The sequence below is a fragment of the Centroberyx affinis genome, unplaced genomic scaffold (genome assembly GCF_046629955.1).
Source record: "Centroberyx affinis isolate AG114_WGS23_722 - 3 ecotype Tasmania unplaced genomic scaffold, CSIRO-AGI_Caff_v1 ptg002105l_1, whole genome shotgun sequence".
NCBI classification, from domain to species: domain Eukaryota; kingdom Metazoa; phylum Chordata; class Actinopteri; order Beryciformes; family Berycidae; genus Centroberyx; species Centroberyx affinis.
In genome coordinates, this window is record NW_027280430.1 from 1 (window position 1) to 26,490 (window position 26,490).

Consider the following 26,490-nt stretch of genomic DNA (forward strand, 5'->3'; position numbering starts at 1 on the left):
CATCAGTACCACGATGCGGACGGCTGAGCAAGGCAACCAGCAGTCCAGTCTCAAGTTCCTCTGCTCATAACCACAATTCTGCTACTGATACCTGCTGAGACCTGAGAGCCCAAACTGAACTCATCTGAAATGAACAAGTCAGAAGTACAGATGAAATGATCTGAGCCTGTCAGCAAAAAAACTATTCAGAAAATGCCTAGCACGCAGCACATGGGAACAGCAGGGGGGCTGTTCTGTAGCTGACCCTGCACTCTGACCGCCATGTGGAGGGGGGCAAGTAAAAAGAGAGTTTCCCTACAGGGATCAATAGAAGCATCATTATTATTATATACTCTCACATTCTGGTGTGTGGGTGTGTGTGTGTGTGCATTGTACCAACCTGACGGAGCCCCAACCCAAGCTAAGCCAAGCACCCCATCATCAAAGTCCCTGTCAGTGAAGACGTAGGCCAGGCAGTAGTCATCGTGGTTCTGCTCCGAGTTAAGCTCCAAAAACTTCTCCACTCCAATGTTGGCAAAGCGGAAAGGATTGGACTTGTCCCTCTCGTCGCTGGTTGTGTTTATCTGAACGGAAGAAATTTGGCCCATTACAGAAGAGAAGTGAGAAAGGAGAGATACCCAAACTGATAAAGAGAGAGAGTAGAAGACTGAAATATTGCTTGGAGAAACTAACAGGTCCTTGACACAAAAAAACATAGTATGTCTATCAGTGTTAATTTCGTTAACGAAAACTATGACGAAAAATGTTCGTCAACGAGCTTTTTTCCATGACTAAGACGAGACGTTGACGAGCTAAAAATAGATCTTTGATAATAAAAACTATGACGAAATGTATGTTTTGTTTTCGTTGACGAGACGAGACGGGACTAAAATGTTACTGGTGGGCTATCGGACATCCAAAATGCATGATATTGTCCCCCAATTGTGCGTCTAGTCTGTCTGTCAAAATATAAGCAATGCATCCCTGTCATTGGTTGAATTGGTTGAGGGATGCGTGCAGATTCCCACAATCCCAACGACAGGTGATGATGTCCCAAACCGACAGCGAGTTACAACAACCTGATGGCTTCAGCGCAAAAAGGGTTTGGTCGGAAAAAAAGAATAGATCTATGGACACACTTTCCTTATGATTCGGCAGAAAGGAAAACACAATGCACTGTAGTAACGGGAGACGGAGAGACGCTTGCTACAAATTAGGTGGGAAGAATACGACCAACCTGAAGAGACACTTGAAGGCGCACCACCCTGCTATTTATACCACAGTAAGTTAGCTAACCAAGCATATACATTTGCTAACGTTAAGTCAGTGTTACTGTGCAGTCGGCTATGTCAACTTGTGGCAAATTTGCTAGCAAGCCACATTGGCTTAGCCTGGAATCAGTCTTTCTTGCAAAATGTACACAAGTAAAAGTGTTGAGAGAGTGAAATGTTGCTTTACGAATTTCAACACTTGATACAACCTGTCACCTTGATTCCAATTTCCGATACCTGTATTAATTGAATTAGTTTAAATAGAAAACATTTTGACTAAAAGTAATGACTAAAAGTTGACTAAAATGTAATGACTTTTCGTCGACTAAAACTGGACTAAAACTATGAAGGATAAAAATGACTAAAATGTGACTAAAATTAATAAGCATTTTCATCTAAAGACTAAGACTAAATCTAAAATAGCTGCCAAAATTAACACTGATGTCTATTTACGCCAAGAGAGTATTCACACTGAGGAAACTGTGTCTACACCATAATGTTCATTGCAAAGTTAGCTATGGCAGTTCCTATTTGAGGAGAAAGGTATTTAGAATGTATTCTAATTCAAATATTGCCAGCTTCAGCCCTTTTGGGTAAAGTGTTTTAATAAATTGATTTTGACAGAGCGACTTGGCCCACAGGTCCAGACTCAGATGGCAGCTGGAACTCACCTGAGCTTCAAATCAACCCTTAATTGAGCTTTAACTCACCTTAATCCTTTTGACCATGAAGCTGATGTTTCGGATGCCCATGAAGTCTGTGGTCTGGTAAATGGAGTCAATAGCCTTTACATGGCTGGAGATCTGCAGAGAAAGCAAGCTGTTAGATTAGCAGTAATGCAAATAAAACAGGAACACCCTGACAGCACAGCCTTGTTAACCAAGAATAGTTTTATCACAAACAATTTCTCTAAATACACAGTCCTTATTCATTTGGTATTGAATAGCGGGGGAATGAGCTCAACACTGTGTCTGTCTTGTCAAATTAAAACAGTGTTGCAGTAATGCCTCCATAGCTATGTTCCTCAAACGATTGTCTAAAGAATAGTTTAATCTGTCCAGAGAACAGACAATTTGAGCATTTCATCTTTCTTTAAAATGGCCCCACATATGCTGCTCTCGGGCTTTCTTACACTGAATCATTAGTCCATGACACTCATTCATTCCGCCAGCCAGAAAACTGGTGTAGCCAATCTCAGCTCATCAAACCTACACAAACACTATAGTTTCTGCTATTTTCACTGCAATGTATAGCCTGAGCTTTTTCAATCCAGAGTTTCTCATTGAATAAGTGGAGAGGTGTGAGAGAGAGAGGGAGAGAGGGAGGGAGGGAGAAAGAAAGAAAGAAAGAAAGAAAGAGAGAAAGAGAGAGAGAGAGAGAGAGAGAGAGAGAGAGAGAGAGAGAGAGAGAGAGAGAGAGAGAGAGAGAGGGAGTGAGAGAGAGAGAGAGACCCTGAAATCCCAACAGGTTAAGCTTCATTCTCGCCCGTCCATAGATGCAAATAAAAATGAGATGTGTCTGCTCTGCTCTAAGAACCAAGCCCATATAATGGTCGACTAATGGTGCGTAAATTCCAAAATAATAAGCAATATATTACGAAGAGAAACAGAGGTCGCATAGGGAGAGTGTCGAGCCAGAGGCTTATGATGCAAAAAATAATTTAATACATACAGTAAATTGAGGAAAAGGGTACAATAAAAAAAAAAGTGCAGAACATTTCTAGATGCTGCCATTTCTGTGGAAAAGGCTTGTCTGTCCAAATGCTGATATTATATTGTGACACATCTTTTTAGAAACTGAATTAGAAAATGGTCTGATTGGCAAATGTCCTTCAATATATATATATATATGTGTATTTATAAGATGCGGCAAAAGAGCATCCAGACTGAAGTAACGTTTATGCATGGGTGTATACCTGAGCAATGACAGCCTCCCTTGTGCCGTAGTATTTGAAGAAAAGGTGGTCAGTCTGGATGAAGAGCTGGCAGGTGTTCTTCTCTATGCCCGCCGCCCTCTTCCTCCTCAGGATGACTGGACCGTGGAAGCTCTCCTCCTCCAGCACACTGCTCACCTCCTGCAGCAACAACAGGGTTAGCAGAGGGAAGGCAAGGTAGTCACAAAATGGAGGAGGCTGGGGTGGGAAATTAACACTAACCACCAGCCAAATGCTAGTAACTTCTGAATACGTCTTGTAAGTCTCTGTTCTTTCTATTCTGAGGGAGGTAGGCAACCATCTTGTGGTAGTTCTTTTCTATTTGAAAAAACACATTTGTCTGGTTAAATAGGGGAAAATGACTGGTGAATGTTAGAAATCATCAGCCACTGTGTAGAAGTTGAGTTTCCTGCCCTGAATGTGATAAACACAAAAGGAATGAAAACAAGCTGCTTGGCCATGATTGTCTAGTCATGTTGGAAGAAGGGGGGAATTTTAATACAGATAAGTCTTCCAGAACTTTCCAGAAGGGAAAACTCCAGGTTTCATGCTTGGCATGACTCACACTCAGTTATCTCCTCTTCCTAATGGCTGACAACTTAGCAGGATTAAGAGAATAGAGCAATCGAAAAAGCTCTCTCTCAGAGCGGATACATATTCTAGCCAAATCACTTCCATATTTCCTTTTTAGCATAATGTTGCTGTTATTTTAACCCTGAACAGATCAAGCTCAAGTTCAAGTTTTATTGTCATGTGCATTAAAAAAACAATACAGCAATACAATGAAAGGCTTGTGCCCCGGCTTTCTCCCATAGACAGATAGTAATCTAGTACAGATATATACAATGTGCTTAGTGGCTTATGCTTATGGACAGTAGAAACAACAACATACACATTAAAAACAACAGAATACAGTAAACAGTAAAGCACTCAAAGTCACAGCCAAGTCAAGACACATAGCTACACACATGAAAGCACGGCAGCCGTGTGTGGGTGTATATGCATGCGTGCATGCGTGCGTGTGCGCAACCCACCTATGAGCAAGATATGAGTCAATATCTGTCACAGAATGAAAGGCTTAATGAAAAAAATATAAAAATAACCTACAACACACAATTGTATCAGTGAGAAGGGCATCAGATAATGTAATTCACAGCTTGAAAAAGTCATATAATATCATACTACAGTTCCAGTGAACACAGCCTGACAGACCAGTCCCAATGTGAAATCCACACAGCTCTCAGGCTTTTAAAGCACATCATTCACTCTGACAGGGCTTCACACTAAAGCAATCCCTCAGAAATTTTACATGTACTGTATAGCTTAATGGGTGCGTGACACTAACATTGCCAATGGTAGTTTGATTCACACTATGTCGACCTATGCTAAAAAAGGTATACATGTATATGCACTTATGGGAGTGTAAGGTGCGTTAGATGTGGGATAGGGTCTTATAAATTTTCCAGACCTTGTCCAACTGTGAGTTGAATTGGGGGAGGGGGGTGGGGGAGGGGGGTGGGGGGGTGGGTGGCTCTGGTGTGATGCAGGAACTCACCTTGACTGGCTCCTCTGCTGCTGATGTCTGGTACTTCCTCATCCTCTCAAACACTGAGTGGTCGGCACAGCCGCCCTCTGAGCCATACTTATGCGGATAATCTGGCAGAAAGGAGAGAGATGGGGGGGAATGATTGGAAAGAGCTTACATCCCATTATGGATCTCTTTAGAGTCACGTTTGATGGGCCGGGGTGGGTGGATCCCACAGTCAGAGAGAGGGGGGAGAGCTGTAGTTAATAAAATGCTTGAGTGGTAGGGATTTTCCACTAATCCGAAAGTGTCGTCTCCCCTCTCTCCGGCTCTCCTTTATCTCTTTCTTCTCGGTCCCAGCAGAACAAGGTCTTAACCATTACATGCCTCCACTAATTGAAATTTTTTTTTTGCCTTTGTTCAACCCACCCTTCTTCTATTCTACAACAGCTGAGTAACAAAGCTCTGTCCATGCCAATACACATACCGCATTAAACTAGTCCTTGCACTCTGCTAGATGGGCTGGAAAACAGTCCAGTCTGCATTGCAAACACAACACAATTTTAAAAGGGCAATTTTAAAGTCCTCCAAGAAATTGAGCGTATAAATGGGACTTCCAATACCTTTTTGGAATAACCAATTCAGATCAAGAAATGTCAAACAATGCTCTAGCGTTAAGGTGAGAGTCTATCCAGGGAATTGCCGCAGTGTTTAAAAACACAAACAATCTCCACTCTATCCATATCTAGCCTGTACAGTGTGTACACAATGACTGCACTCTTGCCCTCTTCATAGAAACAATGCTCATCACTCCAGCAACAACATGTGGTCTCATGAGGACGTTGCTCTTTCTGGGATCACAGTAACAAGATGGGGTCAGTCTTAGGGCACATCATCACCTCTGCTGCTGCCCCCACACAACACACTGGCATTTAGCTGGCTCTCTTATACAGAGGGGCTTATAGCAAGTGCAACAGAGGAATAAGCTTAAAATCCTAGATCACCGAATTTATAATAGTAAGTAGTGTAAGGGTGAGTGCTGTTATGTCCTGACAATGTTCATGTGACCATAGAATGATAATTTAAGAGAGGAGTGCTAAAAAGAGAAATAAAGTAAGACCAGGGGAGGAACTGGAGGGTTTTTTTGGGAACAATTTAGTGTGACATATGGAGAGAGGAAAGATCCATTGGGGAGATGGTTTCACAAATCATGTCGTCAAATCTATTTTTATTTGCCTTGTCATTTTTATGGATATTATTGTTGTTCTACTTTTTTCCACCATGTTGTTTGATCTCTTCTTTGTGTGTTTTTTTCCAATGATCATTTCATCCCTTTTTTGCAATAATCATTTTATCACTTTTTTAATCACTTCACTTTAACATTCTATCACTGTGTGACTAAAACTAAATCAAACCTAGACAAATGAAACGTGTGAAACGTAATGAAATGGATTGTTTTGCAGTACTGGATGATATGTGAAGTTTAGTATTCTTGATTGGCAGTGAAAAGGTGCCATCTGTAACTGAGTCTTTGAATTATTGCCATTATTTGGACCACACACACTGTAGTGTGGTCCTATGTATCAACATATTTAAAGTATATGTGGGTTTTATCCATTTCTTGAATGCTCTTTAGGCAACTTCAGGCAAACGAGGGGGATCTAGGCATGAACACACAAACTGATATTGCAGAATATATCCTGTTTATTTACTGGTATTTAATGTGAAAAAGTTACATGTTACAATTTTAATGGAACATTATACAACTGGTTGTTTCAGCCAAGCAGCTGGTGTGACAGGCTGCTGGTCTATTATAGTTAACAGTTGAGCATAGGAGAGTATTATTTTGGAATAAAACTCACTCTTGACCTGATAATGCTCCACCCGTTATCTGACTCAGCTGTGAGAAACCAGGAAACGGAGGTCATCATTCTTCCGCTCCTCACTGAGAAGAGACGCACACACTGAAAGACAGACGATAAGATTCACCTTGGGACCAAACCCACGACTTCCACTGAGGGAGGACAGCTCACCTCTCCACAGCTACAACAGAGAATACTGGGAATACTGGGAATACTGGGATACTGGTATACTGCCACGTCAACCTGCTCCTGACTCCACACAGTGAGTTTTTTTTTACTCAAAGTGAAAGCAACTTTCCGGGAACTTTCCAGAGAAGGGAGTGGTTCGGTGACTAACTGAGTGACTTCCTGTTTGAGTGGTCTGCCCAGTGTGTTTTTAGCTTCACTCAGAGAGAAAATGGCTTCCCGATCAGAGGAGGATCTCTCCTGTCCTGTCTGCCATGACATCTTTAAAGATCCTGTCCTCCTGGCATGTGGCCACAGCTTCTGAAAAGCTTGTCTGCAGAAATGGTGGACAGAGAAACAAACACACGAGTGTCCAGTTTGTAAGAGGAGATCTTCAAAGAGTGAAACACCTCGTAACTTGGCGTTAAAGAACCTGTGTGAAGCCTTCTTACTGGCGAGAAACCAGAGAGCTTCAGCAGGGTCTGAGGTTCTCTGCAGTCTGCACACTGAGAAACTCAAGCTCTTCTGTCTGGACCATCAGCAGCCGGTGTGTGTTGTCTGTCGAGATTCAAAAAAACACACCAACCACAGATTCAGAACGATTGACGAAGCTGCACTGGATCACAAGGAGGAAGTCCAGAAATCACTGAATCTCTTACAGGACAAACTGGAGCTCTTTAATCGCGTAAAAGAAAGCTTTGATCTAACAGCAGAACACATTAAGGTCCAGGCCCGACACACTGACAGGCAGATTAGAGAGGAGTTTAAGAAGCTTCACCAGTTTCTAGAAAAGGAAAAGAAGGCCAGGATCACTGCGCTGAGGGAGGAAGAGGAGCAGAAGAGTCGACTGATGAAGGAAAAGACTGAGGGCCTGAGCAGAACGATAGCAGCCCTTTCTGACACCATCAGAGCCATAGAGGAGGAGCTGACAGCTGAAGATGTCCCATTCCTCCAGAACTACAAGGCTACAATGGATACAGTCCAGCACCCATTGCTGGATGATCCACAGCTGGTCTCAGGAGCTCTGATAGACGTGGCCAAACACCTGGGCAACCTGAGCTTCACAGTCTGGGACCAGATGAAGGACACTGTCTCCTACACTCCTGTGATTCTGGACCCTAACACCGCTCATCCAGAACTGCTCCTGTCTGAAGATCTGACCAGTGCGAGAAGTGGAGGGAGACAGCAGCGTCCTGACAATCCAGAGAGATTTGACTACTACTGCTCTGTCCTGGGCTCAGAGGGCTTTAACTCAGGGACTCACAGCTGGGATGTTGAGGTTGGACACAGTACAGACTAGGGACTGGGTGTGGCAGCAGAGTCTGTCCATAGGAAGGGGGACATATGGTCTGGATTATGGAGAATATGGTACTACTGCGGTGAATACAGAGCATTCTCCCCACTTAATCCAGACACTGATCTCCCAGGCAGGGAGAAGCTCCAAAGAATCAGAGTGCATCTGGACTGGGACAGAGGCAAGCTGTCATTCTCCGATCCTGATACCAACACACACATACACACCTTCACACACACTTTCACTGACAGGCTGTTTCCATACATTGAGACCTCCCTCTGAAGGTATTACCAGTGAAGCTCTCTGTAACAGTGGAACAGCACTGATGATGATGACTGATGACTGATGATTGATGATGATTGATAATGATTGGTGATGATGATGATGATGACTGATGACTGATGATTGATGATGACTGATAATGATTGGTGATGATAATGATGATGATGATGATGATGATGATGGTTAGGTGCTGCACTGTAACTAGCTGATAAGACGGTGGCAGTTTTACAGTAGAACCTGGACTAGTGCAGCTTTAAAGTGCTTTAGTAAAAAGAAGAAAGACAAAAATAGAAAAAAAAGTAAATAAAACAAAGTAAATAATCAAAAAAGAATAAAGTAGACAAGCCTATGTGCTAAACTGAATTTTCTCTACATTCAGAAATATAGTCAAACTGACCTCTCTCTCTATTCACACACATAAAGTCTTAAACTGGATTTTCTCTATATCTAGACTCCGTGTAAAACATGAACCTGATTTATTTGGTTCTTCATCTGAAATGTTAAATTTATCTTCCTTTATCCCAGGTTGTTAAGAGTTTCTCTCCACTGTTACTAGTCTTCTCTTTGTAATTTTTACAGCAACATAGCCAGGCTCAGCTGAAGTGTTCATTTGCAAAACGCTATATATCAATTTAGGGAAATAAAACATTATCTCATAGTTTGTCATTCAACATCTCCAACATAGAAAGGATCCTGTCTGTAGAAGTGTTATCATTGTGTCAACCAAAGACTTCAGTCATCTACTGTCCTTTAAAAAGTACCATTTTAATTCTGCACTATGAATCATTTTGTAAGTAAGTGTAATTTATTTAATAAGTGTCATATATTTAAATGGTGGAGATCTACTGTTGGATTCAGACTTTATGTAATGTTGGTGATTCAGGAATTGAAGCTTTCTCTACTGTTGCACTCATTTGAGACACTCTGATAAGAAAATCAGCTAAATGCCTGAGATGTAAAATGTAAATTATTGATTATGTATGTTAGCAATGTAATCTTATTTATTTTCCACTACTTTTGGATAACTTTGCCTCTAAAACCACTGCATTCCACTGCATATTTTGTTGATTTTATGCACACAAAAAATGCCTGAATGTATGCTACTACTATTGCCAATGCATTGCTGCTGCATGACCTCTAACCCGTGCATCATTTTCAGTGGTGGATGAGAGAGTTATGTATAAAATAATGAAAATACAGTACAAAAACCACATCTGCATCTTTTCATTTAATGTAAAAAGTTATTTTATGTACTAAATATAAATCTATATACATATTTCATTTCGCAATTTAATTTGAAAATAAAATTCTGGTGTATAAGTTGTATATGTTTGGCTCGAACCTCCACTGAACTAATAATAAGATAATAAGATAAGCAAGAGGGAATAAGTACAACTTTCTAAAATTACAATATTACCATACTACACATGTGCGGAATGGGAGCACCTGCTAAACAAAACCTTTTTTTTTACTAATTGTCTGGATTTAACACAGCTATCCGTAGCTTACCAAGACCTTAAACATTACACGTTTTGCCTTAAACAAATAAGCCTCTCACAGATAAAGAGATATTGATCTGAATGTGAGGCAGCCAAACAGGAAGCAGTCAAGTCTGCCTAACGGTGTTTTCAGTGAAGGGGGAAGAGAGACTTGCTGATAACGTAACCATGGAGACTTTATTTTTTGTGTAACGTACTGTAGTTTGATGACGGTTTATTCACTGTTTCGTCAGCATATTTCAGCTGCCTACATTATCTTTGCATCACAGAATTGTGATACTTGTAACCATTTGCCTGTGACACAAAAAAATGACGCTGTAGACATGCAAACAGGAAGGGATGCACTATTCCTTAATGCCTAAATGTTCGAGCAACCAAACTTCATGTAATTTTTTTGCGAAGGGCTTAAAAGGTGTGTCACACCACTTTTGGTTGCACACACACCATAAGGCCAAAATTGGCATTTTTTTCAAATGGCAATATGTGTCAGGCACCATTTTACCTGCTGAGATGTCGGCCAGCACTTTTCCAAAATGATGAATCAAGCTTATACACTCATACTGTCAAATCATTTGCCCCCACTATATATTTTATATATTTTATTTTTCTTTCCTGTATCCTAATTGTTCCTTGCAAATATTTAGCAGGGCTTGCATTTTGACCAAAATGATCTGATCCCAGCAGATATTGCAAGGGATTCAAATTTTGATCAATCACCACAGTTTTATGTCATAAAACCCCTGTCAGCCTTCACTGATATAATTTTTTACAAATTACTGGAATTTCAATCCAATGAATAGCCATTGCATCTTTGGACGCCTCCTACAAATACATACAGAAGACAAGGTCAATTGCCCTGTAATTTTCCAAGAAATGCTGTCTCAACTCACACTCCTCAACAGCAGAGAAGTGCCGGGGGAGCAGTTTCTCTGACAGTTTATTCTATAGTATAGACCTTTTCCATCAAAGTCGTGGGCATAAATGATGCTGGGCCAGCACAGCCTTCCTGAAACAGCAGCCAAGCTGTGGCCTATGTCCAACTAACTTTGCATTCAGCTCTACATATGTAGTATATACGAGTAATTTCATGTGTACAAAACACCTCTAGTTATGAGGCTCAGAGGTAGGGGTCAGTGTCAATGTTTGTGTTGCGTATGTGTTTCGCAGGATTTCGCACACACACATGCACACACATTGATTTTAGGGTGGCTCAATGGTCTGGGGTGTGTGCCATGTGACTGCAATATCCTGGATTCGGGTCAGACCTGGGCCCTCTTTACCCTAATCTTTCCTGTCTCTTTCCACTTTAATTAATTTGCCTAATCAAGGCAAAAGATGCCAAAAAAAATATTTTTAAATGAGAGAAAACTCATTTTTGTCAACAGGAGTTGATGTTCATAGTGAAAGTAAATTAAACATGGGCAACGCAATCCCAATATGAAAAATTCATATTAATTCAATTCATATATGATTCTGGGCCTATAAATTAATGTGGTGTGGTAATAATGCAGGTTTCAAACAAACTGCTTTTAACTAATGCGTCATCTACCTCTGAGTAGCCTATGTTTGCAGAACCCATGATCTCATAACAGCGGTGCAAGAGATTCAGCAGCGGCCCCTATGTAGCACACTGGTCATTCAGCAAAGAGAATAGTCCCGTGCCGGTCACTGAACTGACTGGACACGCACTGAAACAATGCATTCAACCTCCGACAATGTGTTTCCAATTTTGACAGAGAAGGCCCTCATTGTCCCTACAGTGAATGCCCTCTTATTCAAGTGCAAATCGAAAGGCCTTTGCAAATGGGAAAAAAGGAAAAAAGTTGCAAGAAAAGCCAAAAGTCAGAAACGAGGACTTTTCAATTTTGTCCACCATTCCTCCCACTTAGCATCAAAAGCCAGGTGGAAACTTCTGTGATTAAGCCGGAATGTCAAGGTTTGTTCAAGAGACATCACCAATGGAAGACAGATATGAGATCAATCTTAAAATGTGAAATGTGGGGCGTCCTGGTGACCTAGGGGTCTAGGGCGCATGCATCTAGCTGCGATGTCCTGGGTGCATGTTCTTGTGCTGAAACTGTTGATGATGTATATTTATATAACAGCCTGCTGTGTTCCTATATTTTATTTTTCTTTCCTGTACCCTATTTTTTTTTTTTTTTTTTTTTTTTTTTGCTGCTGTAATGGCCTAATTTCCACTCAGGGATCATTAATGTTTCATCTTACCCGATCTATGTTTTTTCTTTTTATGCACTCCCAAGTCAGACTGAGAGTTTCTCACTTTCCCAAATGAACAAAACTAGCGGGGTGAACACTAAACCACTCTCAATATAGAGGTGTTAAAGGGAGTCGAGGGATAAAAGGAAAATTAACTGACTTCATGGGATAAGTGAGAAAAGGGATAGAAGCAGAAATTTCAAGGGTGTTCCAGTGTGGCCGGTCTGACTCCACAGGAAGGTCTACCAGTGAGAAAGATCCCTGCCCCTAATGTTACATGTTAACTGCACACTTCAAACATTACCTTGGCTTTTCACCATCCATTTCTTCAAAGGTTGAAAGTCATAAATTGTATGCTTCCATAACGCAACTTCGGCTATACATGGTTCACTTTGGCTTGATCCCACCTGCCACTCGCCACTCCAACCGGCTTCCTCTCCTGTCACTACTAATAGGATGACATTCGCCCTCTATGGGCGGAAGATTTCATCGTATCTCAATCCACTCTTGGGCCCCTCTCAAACAGACTTTTATTTAAATTAAATTTTCTAAATTTTCCTTCAGCGGCCAAAGATTTTACAGAGCAAGAAAAACCCTGACTTTTAGCCTCCTCGGCATGTGTGAATGTGTGTGTTTACAGAGCAGCAGCCAGCAGCCAGGAGTGCCTGGCAGTGATCAGCCACACCAGAGCAAGGGTGGGGATCCTATCAGACTTACTGCCTGTCTGCCAGCTAAATGCAGTTCTTTGGAATGGAGCTGTGAGTCTACAGTCACAACATCTTAGCCCACAACCACACCTTACCTGTCTGCAATGAGTAATTAGCTCCGAGTTGTCTGGTCTTGAGGAAAAGGTTGGGAAGCTTGCTGTCTCCCGACTGTGCATCTCTCAGTTGGCCACCTTACCTATGGCTGTGGGCCATGCCTATACAGGGTCTCGCTACAATCCTGCCTCCTGTGTAAATATTGACCACCTTGTCCATGGCCCAGGACTCAGAGCCAAAATCCTGCTGGTACCAGTCTGTCAAAGATAACACTCTCTCCAAGCTTGTGAGGCTTCCCTATGTACTGCTTAACCATCTATCCCTTTATTCACAACACATGCCAATCCATTCAATACCATTCCCACTGATTTGTCTGTTCATCCATCTTCATATCCATCCATCACTCTGTCCAACCCTCTGTCCTTGCATCATCATATGCATGACTCCGCATAGCATCCCTCTTCTGTCACTAGAGAGCGTGTATGTACATAATAAGGGTGTGTGGTTGAGTGTGCGGAAGTACACGTGTTTGAGTTTTGGTACTGCTATTTACAGCAGTTAAAACCAAAATGTATTACATCACAATGAATAAAGAAAAAAAAAAACATACAGATCAAAAATGACCACGGACATATTTGGGGAAATAACAAGCTATCGACTGTGAACACAGTTGCAAAAAAAAAAAAAAACAACCCAAAACCAAAAAACTCTTAACTCTTATATTTGGAATGTTTTTGTTGAAGTAAGTTTGGCGGCAGATACTTACTAATGTCATCCTCGTGATAGATGACTGAGTGGAAGGGCACATCGTTGTCTTTGAGGTACCTCTCAGAGGGTTCGACGTAGTATGTTCCTTGGTGGGTTTGGATGAAGCCCTCGAAGCGCCCGTCAACCACAGAGCCATGGGTCAGGGTGCCCCGTTCACCTGAAACACAAAGGAGGAGGAAGAGGAAGAGAGAGGGATGGATTAGAGGAGATTCAACACTCCTATCATAGGCCTCAAAGTAATAGACTCCTGTACTATAATATATATATAATATACTATATATATATATATATATATATATATATATATATAATATACACAATGAAACGGTCCTAGTCTAAATATTCAAGCAAAACCCAAACACCAGAATTTGACTTGACAGACAGGCACTTCAAAGAATGGTAACCATATTTGATCATGTAAGTTACACAACTTCTTCTGAAGAAATTAAGGAAACAATAAAGAGGCATGGCTTTAAGTTACAGAAGGGATTCCCTACCGCATATTCTTAGCTAACCATAAACAGGAAGAAAATGCCTAGCACATTAAAAAGGTATGCTTTATTATCCAGGTGTTTTAACAGAGATAGCAACTGCAGTAATATGTAGTGAAAAAACAACTAACCTGTTGTCACAACAGGCAATTCTGAGAAAATCTAAAGTATGATAATGGACAACTCAAAGAATGGAGATAACTGAATGAAGTGTTGAATAACAAAAAAATATTCTCCTTTCTTTGGAGAAAACAACATAACCGCTGCTATCTCCTATACTCAGAAACAGCTGTGCAAAACTTCATCTTTTGTCTACATACAGTATCTTTTCCTGAGGGGCCACTTGAACTGAGCTCAGCCAGAGAAACACAGCCAGCCTATCTCAAGTTTGGTTGTCTTTCCACAGGCAGAAAGCCCAGTGCATTCTGCTGGGTGATTACTGTTTCCTACACTGGAGATAATGAAAACAGCAGAATGCAGACCTTTGCAAACATTTGTCCCACAGAGCAACATGCTTTCATCATTTTCTGTCTGTGCTGGTTTAGTTAGGAAACACTGAGAGACTGAAGTAGAAGTTTGAAATAGTATCACTGACATCAGTGGTGAAAACAACCAGGAACAACCTCAACAAGAGTTTCTTCCACAAATATATCTTCTAGAAAACATCATGCCAGAAATAAAGGGTTTTGAGAGACATTGCATAAAGGTGAGATGAAACTTTAATGATCCCTGTGGGGAAATTGGGTTGTTGCAGCAAAGCAAAAAAGTAATAAAAAGAAGTGTCAATGCGTAGGTAATAAGTAGTAAGTAATAAGCAAGTAAGTAATAAACAAGTGGCATAGAGGATTGAGACATAACACAACTGGCTTTGAGTCTATGATTAAATATGAAGCTTCCGACTCAGAGGAAAGAAAAAACAACAACTCATGGTGAGACAGCTAGCCTAGCTAAGGAAGCTAATACTGTTCACCTCCAAGGAGGTTTCATGTTCCGGCCCAGGGCACACAAGTCCCCAACCAGTTTGGAGAAGACGAGTAGGGAGGCTCTCTTCTGCATGAGTGCCAAGCTACAGGACCTCCAAAACAGATCCAGAGGGAACAATATTCAAAAATATGGGATCGCGGAGGATGTGGAAGGGATTGAAGCCCACTGCATCCTGACCAAGGCAAGAGAAGTTTGAAGTTGGAAGGGTACATTTTTTCCCAAAGAAAGCAGTGAGTCCTACAGTTGGGAGACCCCCTGATATTCCGTGGAACTAGTGTCGATTTCTTTCTTGATTTGAGCAGCATGTAGATGGTGAAAACAAACAAGCTGACTACAAGTTGGTGAAAACACGGCTGAAGGGCTGCGACTACAGTCTCCTCTTCTGGGCCAAGCTCCTTAACATTAAGAATGGAGTTTGCCGGGGGGCATACCATGTTACCGTGATATCCTGGGGTCGAATCCTGGGACCTTTGTTGCATGTCATCCCTTTCTCTCTCCCTACGCTTTCCTGTCTCTCTTCACTATAAAAAAAACTAATAAAGACAAAAATGCCAAAAGATAAACTTTAAAAAAAGAAAAAGAGAAAAAAAAGAAAAGGAGTTTGGTTCTATGGAGGAGGCTAAGCAATTTACATGGAGGGACTCGGCAACGCAAACTGATGGATGTTGTGGTGATAGGGATTTTCATTTGTTCTTTTTCATCTCACTCCCACTATGGGACTTGTCACAAGCTAGGTTTGCAATATGTCAAAAATCCAGTCCGTTTTCTGACGGATCGGTCCAGCAGTTTTTGGGGTCCGGAGGACTGGAGCTGGAAGCCACTGATCTAGGGCCTTTAGAGATAGAGATAGAGATAGAAAGCGATACACTCCATTGGCACTGGCACACCCCTTTATATGAACCAAGCGCACCTCCTTGTCAAACTCAGGTGCAGCTTCCTTTCCCCAATACCATTGTTGTAAAGGTCAGAGAGATCATGCTCAGTCTTTCTCTGCACTCCAACCCTACAACCAGTACCCAGTGTACTGTATGTCCGTACAGACCAGCCTGACTTGGTTGCATGTTTTTATATTTCTTATTGTTCACAATTTGTTTTGGTGCATAATTGCATCCACAACTGCATCCTAGCTATACATCTGTTTACGTCTCTGTAACAAATATTACAATTATTCACATGGGCTTGAAACCCCGGCATCTCTGTTTGCAGCTATATTTTAAAATGTTTGCATTTGTCAAAGTCAGTCGTGTTAACAAAGCCTGATGGCAAAGTTTGCACACCCAAGAAACGTGCAACTGCACTTACTTGTGCATAAAAATAGCCAGTAATGACAATACAGTGCTACTCAATACAGCTCAGACTGCTATCACTCTGCAGCCACATTTAGCAGGGATTTCCTGGCCACTTGATCTGCCTCTTGGTTCATTGTCACACCAGAGACTGACAAATCACACACATCTGAGAGCTAAAATACAACATAACAGTCCTTTAGTCAAACTGTTTAAGCACTTACACGAGTAAAGGAGCAAAAGGCAGATTTGATGTCAGTAATGATGACAATAAAGATATTAATCTGCACTGATATAACATGTTTCAAAACCTAGCTACAAGGGATTAAATGAAAACAAATTATTTAGTATCTTGTGAGAATATTTGCCTATCCAACCATTTTCATTATACTAAAATATTCAGAATGCTAAAAAGCCTGACCAGTAGCTACTACTAGGACCATTTGGACAGCGTCAGCGTCTTTTCATCAGAGATCACAATGTCCAAGAAAAAGCAGGGGAAGTAGAGCCCACTGGCATCTCAGTTTCACGCCTTCTCATTCACTCACACACACACACACACACACACACACACACACAGATCACATGACAGGACAAACGGCCTTGTTTAATCTCTTGTTCGTTTGAGCTCTGCTGGAGACGGGGAGGAGGAAGAGGTCCAGGAAGGGAAGGGATAAGCAGTGGGAGGAGGAACTGGATAAAAGGTATTCGCATTGTGTACACATCCACAAATGAAAAATACTCACACAATTCTATAATGCACTTGTGCGTACACACTCACACTTTGATCATACAAAAATAGCAATGCTGTTAGATGAAAACCTTGCTCCTTGGTTGCTAGGGTCATGAAACTCACTCGGGTTCATAAGGGATGATGCAGACTTTCAATTCAAATGAAAAATGAAAACTACCAAAATTGGATTTGAGACATTTTCTGGTAAGACTGATCATTGCACCTCTGTGGCTCTGGAAATAAGTGCTGGACTTACCAAAGATTTCTCCAGTGTAAATGTGGGAGGTATCAACGGGTGTCTTCTCTCCTGATACCTCTACGATGAGATCTGGGGAAAACAGGGTCGTATCCCTCTTCATCTGCAAGTTGAAATGCCTAAAGAGAAGAACATAAAAAAATGTCTTAGTAAAGCCTTCAGATTCCATGTAGTACCTCTAACATTCTGCCTGATAGTTGTGTAAATAGCAATGCAGCAGATATGGAAAAAACAGATGAGAAAGCAACAAAGAGAAAAAAGAAAAAAAAGAGACAACAAAGAGAACAAAAGATGAGAGCAAGCAACAAAGCTTTACAACTAATGTCTCCAAACACAAGCAGATGAGATTTTCTTCATTTCAGAGGCCTTCAGCAAGAGGAAGAAAAAAGGCAGGGAAACAACCTTCATTCTTTTCTCACAGGGAGAGGTGTGTGTGGAGGAAGTTTTTAATGAATGGACAGGTTCTGGGTGTAACACTGAGCTCATGGTTCAGTTTGATACACTATACATGGTTCAACATTTACAATATCAGATTAACAGTAGGAGACCCTAATAATGATACATTTTCAATTTGGTATTTTTTCAGTTGCTTCCACAAAAAACATAATTAAATTATTTTATTAAGTGGAGCAATAACAAAATAGAATGTTTCCATTAGGACTGCAAATTAAACTGCTTACTCGCTCTTACTGTTTGCTAGCCAGATAAGCATTGGCCACCAAGTGCAAAGTTGCATTTGGCTTCAAAGACCGGATGAAACAATATTTTCAGGGCAGCACAATACACACTGCTACACAGGTAATATGCAGTCAGGTCAACAGCTTTCAGAATCTCACTAAGATGACCATCCATGGTACATACTGTAGGTCCATTGTACATATAGCACAATGGACCTAAGTGGGCAAAGCAGGACTTTGACTTCAACAGCTAATATTCTCAGATTTCTTGGGTCACATCCAATCATAGCTTCAACATTGCCATAAAATGTTTTGAATCAGTTGCGGTTTGAGAAAGAAATACAAAGCAAAATTAAAGGCAGCATAGATGCAAGAATATCTACCCGGTGGTTCTGTACCTACCAACTTTACATATATGATCAATTCATAAGCTACAGCATCTGCTCACACACATCACACCCACACACACACACCAACAGACAGCAGAGGGAGATCACCCGGCTGGTTGGAAAATTAGGCCGATTTTCAGACTTTCATGTCTAAATGTGGCACAGTATTTTTAGAGCTTTGACGGCAGAAAGACAGCTGTGTGCGAGGCAAGCTTTTACCAGAATCCCTCACTGCCAGGCAATCAGAGACAAAGTGAACATGCACAGAGTACAGTGTGAGAGGAACTGTCCAGGGTTGGATGGGTGAAAATAGATGAGCATATGAGAAAGCAAATGAGATGGACAAGGTGATGAGAAGAGGGAGTAAGAGGTTGTACACAGAGGAAGATAACAGATTGTCTCGATGGTTGTGTCCCTTTTCAGTCACGGATATGGTCTGGTGGCTACAGCACAGAACAAGCCTCTATAGAGTGAACTAGCAAAGGCAGATGCTTATAATTATGGACAGTGCTGCACAGTGGAGGGCAGCGGTAGCTTAAAGGTTAGCAACTCCAGCTTGTGACTGGAAGGCTACTAGTTCAAATCCTGGTACCAGCTGGGGAGAAACTAGGTGGGTGAATTGAATGATTAATGCCTTCTCCTTCCTTTTTAAAATACCATCATTATACCCTTGAGCGATGCACTTAACCACCAACTGCTTCATTGGCATTGCTCCAACATTAGAATATTATGGTTGTGTTGAGCAGCTACCAGTTGTGAATATGTTTGTGTGAGTGGGTAGCGGGGCATTGTAGAAAAGGTATGTGCGTTCAGCCAAAACAGTCTTGAATAAATGAGTTGAAAACAGTGCAACGGACAGGTAGGTTCTATAACCTTGGTGAAGCTTTGGAAACCTAAAACATACTGCTTTCTCAAAAATTATGGTTTCATTTGATGTTGAGACTGATACAGTATAATGAAAACCAATCACTGTAAAAGATTGAATTAGATTGAATAAGATTTGGCTTCCAGCTATTCACATAGTCAACAAAGTGACTAAATCCCCACACCAGTGGCGTGGCACCTTATTCTCATCCTTATTCACATGCTTATTTGATTTTTATTATTATTTGACAGGTGGCCAGTCATTCAGACACATCCATCATCCATCAGCACAAAAACAAGGTTTCATTGGTTTAAATGTCAATAGCATTTTTCTTTATGAGGTTAAAACATGAGTGGTTTCCAAGATTTGTCCAATCACTGGAAAAATAGTTGTAGTTGAAGAACAGAATTACTCTTCTTTCAAGCAGCTGAATGTACACATTCAAACAGATGTGAATGGTTGGTGCAAACTGGCCAATTTCCAATGAATTGATTGGAAAAAGATGAAAAAGGTACAAAAGTGTACAGCACACCAAAAAAACATTTTTCAAATCACCCAAAAAGTAGCAGCAAATGTTCTTTTCCCTGAGACGAACCACCCCTTTGAGTCTGAGTCAGCTTTAATCATGCCTATTGTGGAATCTCATCATGCAGACCTCCACGGGCCTGTCCCATGAAGCAAGATTAGTGGGTCTGCATGCCAACTTTGGGCTTAACCCTCAGCTTTTACGGTGGCTCCCTTATAAGAGGGGTACATCACCGTGATAATTTAGGCTGCACACCTAACCAGTAGCCTGCACCCTTATTTCCATCAGTACACCCCTGGGGAACTTGAGGCGGACTTTGTGAAGAGACAATCTTCTCACAGCCTCAATGTGACAACACAACATTGTATCACTGAAAAGTATACCCACTGTGCCTTAATGACGGGGCAGTGATAAGCCTGTTTACTTGCGCATTTACACTATCTGCAGTTTTCCTCCAGCAATCCTCTCCAGCCTTGGCAGCAGCATTACTTTTAGCTGTTATGATTCTGTATTGCTCATATTTATTCATTATAATAGTCTGCTTAATGTGTTGGAATTGTCGGCAATAGATGTTTACATAACCCACAATTATTTATAGTCTAGTTTATTACTTTTATCATTTTATTTTTCCTAGCTTTTTTTTATTTCTTATTTTTATATTGTAGTTGTGTGTTTATATTCCATTTTCTTTCCCTGCTGAATCCTATTACTTTTGCTGCTGTAACAACATGCTGTCTATGTTGCATGTGATTGGCTATTTGTTATCAACACCATCACCGTCCCTTTTTTATGTGAACATGCTCATAGCTGGATTAGAAAATAGTGAGTTGACAGAGCGAGTTGATAACCACCTTTTATGAGCTAGCTGGGATTGCCATTGGTACGTTTTGTGAAGCCAGCTATCGCAAAGATACCCAATGTACAGAGGGTATAGCTTGTAGGTTTAAAGGGGAATACCACCCATTTGAAGAATTCACATGTTATTCCAGTGCCCAAGAACAGTTCAATCAATACTTGTGAATGTGCACCACTCTTTCCTAAAGCTAGAAACTGGAGAACTAGCCCTTTTGAATTTGTGATGTCACTGGGATGTAAAATCTGGCACTGATCCACAGACAATAAACAAGGCACTGAATTTGTGGAGCAATAAGATTTTTGTTTGAGTTCTTGCACCCAAATGAGGTTTAAGTTCTGGTACATTCCTGTTATCAGTGACAACTCAACCCCATTCATTGTCTATGGAGCAGCCCTTGATTTTACTGTACATCCCAGTGACATCAAAAATTCAAGGGGTTCCCTCTCTGATGTCTAGCTTTAAGAGTGGTACAAGTTCACAAATATTGACTGAACCATCCTGGGGCACAGAAATAAAGTGAATTCTTAAAATGGGTGGCAGATCCCTTTAACAAAAAGAACAAAACAAAAAAAAGTCAGTGTGAATGCAGTCTAATTTTCTGAGCCAATAGCTCATTACTATGTATGAGAAAACCCTACGAACAGCACAGCTATCGTCACAGTCATGCGACTACCTAAAAGGTAGGTATGAGAGGGTTAGGTAATGGTGTGTGTGTGTGTGTGTGTGTGTGTGTGTGTGTGTGTGTGTGTGTGTGTGTATGTGTAGCCCAGGACAAAAATTCAAGTTATGAACAAGGCAGAGAGCCAAAGGAATTTGCAATGATATCCCTGTAATACCAAAGTGGGCCAGTACAGCTTTGCAGATGCTTATCCATCTGTGTGTGTGTGTGTGTGTGTGTGTGTGTGTGTGTGTGTGTGCGTGCGTGCGTGCGTGCGTGTGTGCGTGCGTGCGTGTGTGTGTATGTGTGTGTGTGTGTGAGAGAGAAAAAAAGAGAGACAGAAAATGACTGAGTGAGAGAGGGAGGTATGTGAGAGGGTCTGAGGGGTAGGAACAGATTTGTCTCCAATGACTTGCACATACAACACACTGAAACATGTCGTTCTACAGCCCCAGCAGCACACACACCTTGTGATAGTGTCTGGTAGTGGTACTGTGTGCATGTGTGTGTATCCAGGGCAGAATACTTCAGTGAACTGTTACCAAGGAGGAAACAATCCTGCCGCCTTTCTGACAGTGAGGTCGCTGAGGGGACCAAGCTGAGCCTAATGTTCATTTAAATGCCCTGATTTAATTACTTGTCCATCTTGCTATGTTCATCTGAATAGGTAGCAAGGTGCGTGCCTGGCCTCCTCTAGACATGAATGAATTCATATTTAATTTTCATAATTTTTCCCATTTTATTCAGATTAGTGAATCATTGTGTAAACTGTGCTATTATGACAATTTTACATTGAACTCCATTGAACCATGTTAAAAAAATGGGACAAGTCTTTATGGGTCCACACCCAACCTTACAAAAACAACCATATAACCTCTGAGCTTTTCCTCCTCTCTTAACCAGCTCTTTCCTCCTAGTTTCTGTACCACTCCCAATTCCTAAACTTAGAGGCATGCCTATCTGAAGTCAAACAGCGGATGTCCCTGGACATCCTTCTTCTCAGTGTCGACAAAACAGATGTTGGTTATTAGACTAGCTGGGCACAGCTAACTGTTTGAGAACACTAAATGCTAAAATGCTGATGTCCCTGCACTCGGTGTCATTCCTATAATGACCTTGATGATAATTATGATGGTGATCTAAAGCACCATCCAGCAACATGACTGCATATATTTCTAGCTTGGGTGGCCCAAGTGGGAATCGAACCCTTAACCTTAGCAGAGTTAATGCCATGCTCTAACCAATGAGCTAGACAGGGCCACAAACACTGGAAAGCTGAGACAGCGCACAGAAATTTGACAGAAAAAGCAGCATTTACTATTCACAAATTAAATGTGGCTAAAACCCACTGCTGAAGATTAGGATCAATTGGCAAAACTCATATCCCTTTGGGCCCAGCAGTAATTCAGCTCATCTCAGTAGTAGATGTGGAGGGAGGGGCAACGCACAATATTATCTTTAATCATCCAAGCACACAGCCGGTGCATGCCAGATAACCTGAACAAACACAAACCATACAGCTGCCATGCAAAACATCAACAGCAGACTCAGACCAAAAGCCAGGAACCTAATCCCTCTAAACAACAAGACTAGGTATACCTAGTCCCCATTCTGGTTTGCACACTCAGGGCACGTTGTGATTAAAGGGGCAGTAAACACATCACAACCCGACATGGTCTTGATTGGCTCCTCTCATTTAAGAATTACTGCAATCCCCAGGCAAGGTTGCAGCATTTGTACTGACACACCCACTGGAAAGTGGGTTTACCTCATTTGACTTCAAGAAACTAGTGTTGTTGGCCAATCAGAGTCCAGCATTGTGACTGTTCTGCCTGTGAGGACTTAGTCTTCAAATTCATTCAATTTAACTGATGGAGAACATTATCGTTATCCTGAGCCAAGGTATATTTGGCAACAAGATCATGAAAACTGAATGTGGGACCCTTAAGTAATGATGTTTATATTTCAGAGTCTCTGGATCAGCTTACAGTTGGCTGTAATTAACACAAATAATAAAGTCAGATTTTCACTGTAGAGAGGCATGAGCTAGTTAATTAGAGCAGATATCCAACAGAAACGTCTAGTGAAGAGGTAATATATCAAGATTCAAAATACGGTAATAATGCTTTCAGACAATAAATATGTAGGGAGAGCAGTCACAGTTCTCTTCTTACAATTATATTTTTATCATTATTTTTAAGGCAACAATCCACTGAAAGTCACAGACGTTTCGGGAAATGGCTTCCTCAGCGTGTGTGTAATAATGCTTTGTCATTTACTTATTTGGTTCAAGATACACAGTGTCATGCGATGCCAGTCGCTCGCTCATCGTGCCAGGTGGTGTCACATAAAACTCTGAAATAGGGGAATGAAGTTCTACTGGCCCCGCCCTTAAACAAGAGAGTGTTCCAAATGTGTCTCAGGCTCCCATAAGAGTGTAATGCTCTGCTCACTGAATTAGAGGAAGAATTATGTCATGAGGAAAAGCACATGAAAACAAGTGTGCGCCCATGCTGTGCTTTCTTTGTAATCCTCTGGTTACTGTAAGCACGGTGTCAAAGACAAAAAAGGCATCACATGCGGTGCATATGACCTACTAGCTTCCCAGTAAACCGGGGGAATGGAATGAATAGTTCATTGGTAAGCTCTTTACCAGGCATCTCCAGAGTGATCATCACGTGGCTTGACCTCAGGTTGGAGGAACATTCCGCAGATATGACTCAAATGAGGTTCACTTCACATTACTCACTCAATATGAACCATTTATTGATTGTACCACATCCGCCTGTCCTCTCTTGGCTGTTCAGTCCACAACAGGCCAAAACAAGGTCTCTCATGTTGACTACAAGTATGATTGGACAGATTCAGATTAAATCTTTGAAAGACAGTTGTCTAGAATGATTTCCTTTGAAGTAATCTACATCTGGCTCCCATTTTTAATCAACTGCCTTTAGTGCAGGCTATCAAAACTCTGTCTTTCCTAAAACCGAAAAAAAGCATCCACTGAGTATATTTTTTGGCCATCCACTGTCTCTGAAACAGAAGTAGAACTCCCCTCCACATATACATGGAGATTCCAAACTTCAGCGATGTCTCATCAACACATCACTCAACTGCCTGTTGTTGTGCCTGCTGTTGTTCTGGACAGATTAGCCCGGCCTTGGCCTACCTCCTGCCCCATGCCATGTTTCTTTCTGGTATCTCTACATCTCAACAATGCAGTGACAGGCCTCTCCTTAAGTGTTGGCTAAAACATTTGAATCCCAACCAGCCGCAGGGGTGCTGCTCTGTCGCTGACCCTGCGCTCTGACCAATAATGTATCATATTATTGATGGCTGGATGGATGAGGTATACTGGCTGAATGTGAATGGCTAAACTGTAAAATGTGTTTTATGGTCTGGCCCTCTCCAACATGTGCAGTGACTTGAACGCACTCACTGAAAGCAACTGGTCAAGGCCAGTGCCGTCGCCAGTCCATCAGTTAGCCCCTGCCTGTGCGCTCCTTTAACCTGTTCTGTCACAGCAGCCCATGTGAAATATGGGGGAAGAGCCAGGACGAGAGGGGTAATTCCTCCTGAGCCACTAAGGGACTCAGCACACTATTAATATCTACTTTAGCCACGGATGCTTAGCATGGGCATGTGTGTTTAAGAGGACGAGAAAGGCTGAAGAAGTGAAAACAGACTCAGGCCTAATACACTGGAGGCATACGTACAGAGATGGGATGAGAACATGAACTAGAGAAGAAAGCAAAGAAAAGAGAAATTGAGAGAAAGAGAGAGACAGCACAATTTGAGGAGGATAAGAACAGAAACCTTTGCGAGCGTGAGATAGCAGATGAAGCCAAGAGAAGGAGAACAGTGAAAGTAAAAGGACAATGTGGGCATGAGTGAGCAAAAAGAAAACAAAAGGAGCGGAGGAGAGAAACATTGCACATAATGTGGAACAAAGAGAGCGCAGTGTGACCTATTCTTTGAAGCCAGCATTGCAGTACGGAGATGATCTGAGAATAGATTTAATATAACTTCCTCTGTTTGCTATTCATCCTGGCACACCCATTACAGTTCCTGGCCTCTCCCTGCCTTATTAATGGCCTCTGCAACAATCAATATGACCTCATGACTTCATCTATTCCCCCTCATAACAAGCTAGATCTTGCCATGCATCAACCATGGCACACTGGTCACAGCCACAGCTGAATCCACAAGCAGGCTATTTAGTTAGAAATCTAATCGGCATTATGAGGGAGCTGCACAGCATTCTGATTATTGACTGCCAGCCGTTGCTCTGCTGGAGTAAGAGACAATCTAAGCATTTGAGTAAAATGTTTTTGAGAGAAAAACAACACTGACTGAGAAGCATTTTAGATAATACAAATTTGTTACTTAAACCTACAATATGCAATTTTTCTGTTGTGACAGAAATACTGCCAAGGCACTCCTTGCTATTGGTTGTGTATAATTTTGGAGCTGTAAGGATTCAAGTTTAGTCTACTGGTGCATTAATTGGAGGTCGCTCTGTTTAAGAGGGTCACCTAAATGCTTAAAATATGATGTAATATGAGTTATCATTGGTCAGGCCTAACCATTTTAACCTGGATTTGTAATGATATGTTGTTCATCCTAGGCTTCTTACCCACCAACAGTTAGGGCAAAACGCAACCTAACACAATAGGGATGCACCCATCATAGCTGGCCAATGAACGTTCTAAATAGTTAATTTCACCGATCATATTGTAGGTGTACATTTGTTGTTTATGCTCATGTGCCATTCGACAGTAATTGAATTTGGTCTTTAATTTCTTAATAGAGAACGGGCCCATGCGTTCTTAAGTGGCCTTGCTGTTTTTAATTTCAGAATTGCCTGGAGCAAGAGAGACATGCAAATTTAATTTTGCTCCTTTCTGAACACAGCATTCTGAGAGTGATGTGAGAGTTATTGTATTAATTCACTATTTTCAACTATTAAAAACACTGACAGTTCACATAGGGCTGGGCGATATGGTTGAAATCAATATCATGATAATCGTAAGGATTTTTCTCGATATCAATATATATCACGATATGGTTCATGTATGCAAAATCACGTTAAATAATCAAATTAATGTTCATCTCATTGAACCGAATGGTGATGTTAGGTGTGATGTCAAACAAAACAGAAATATTCAAATAATATTCCTAACATACCTCATTTTATGAGAGTTTTTAAGTAA

The 26,490-nt window shown here is 41.3% G+C and overlaps 1 protein-coding gene and 1 pseudogene across 1 annotated transcript in view; one reads left to right on the forward strand and one right to left on the reverse strand.

Annotated features, from left to right (window-relative positions):
• Nucleotides 1-379: 379 nt before the first annotated feature.
• Nucleotides 380-26,490, reverse strand: part of adam10a (ADAM metallopeptidase domain 10a) — a gene marked incomplete at its 3' end in the record, with an annotated part of 43,554 nt that continues 17,443 nt past the window's right edge. Inside the window, exons 3-8 of the mRNA XM_071531652.1 lie at nucleotides 17,307-17,425; nucleotides 13,555-13,713; nucleotides 4,739-4,839; nucleotides 3,166-3,324; nucleotides 1,961-2,053; nucleotides 380-563 (exon numbers count right to left, since the gene is read on the reverse strand). Coding sequence (XP_071387753.1) covers nucleotides 380-563; nucleotides 1,961-2,053; nucleotides 3,166-3,324; nucleotides 4,739-4,839; nucleotides 13,555-13,713; nucleotides 17,307-17,425 — 815 coding nt within the window. The remainder of the gene's footprint in view (nucleotides 564-1,960; nucleotides 2,054-3,165; nucleotides 3,325-4,738; nucleotides 4,840-13,554; nucleotides 13,714-17,306; nucleotides 17,426-26,490) is intronic.
• LOC139654552 (nuclear factor 7, brain-like) lies at nucleotides 6,877-8,667 on the forward strand (annotated as a pseudogene).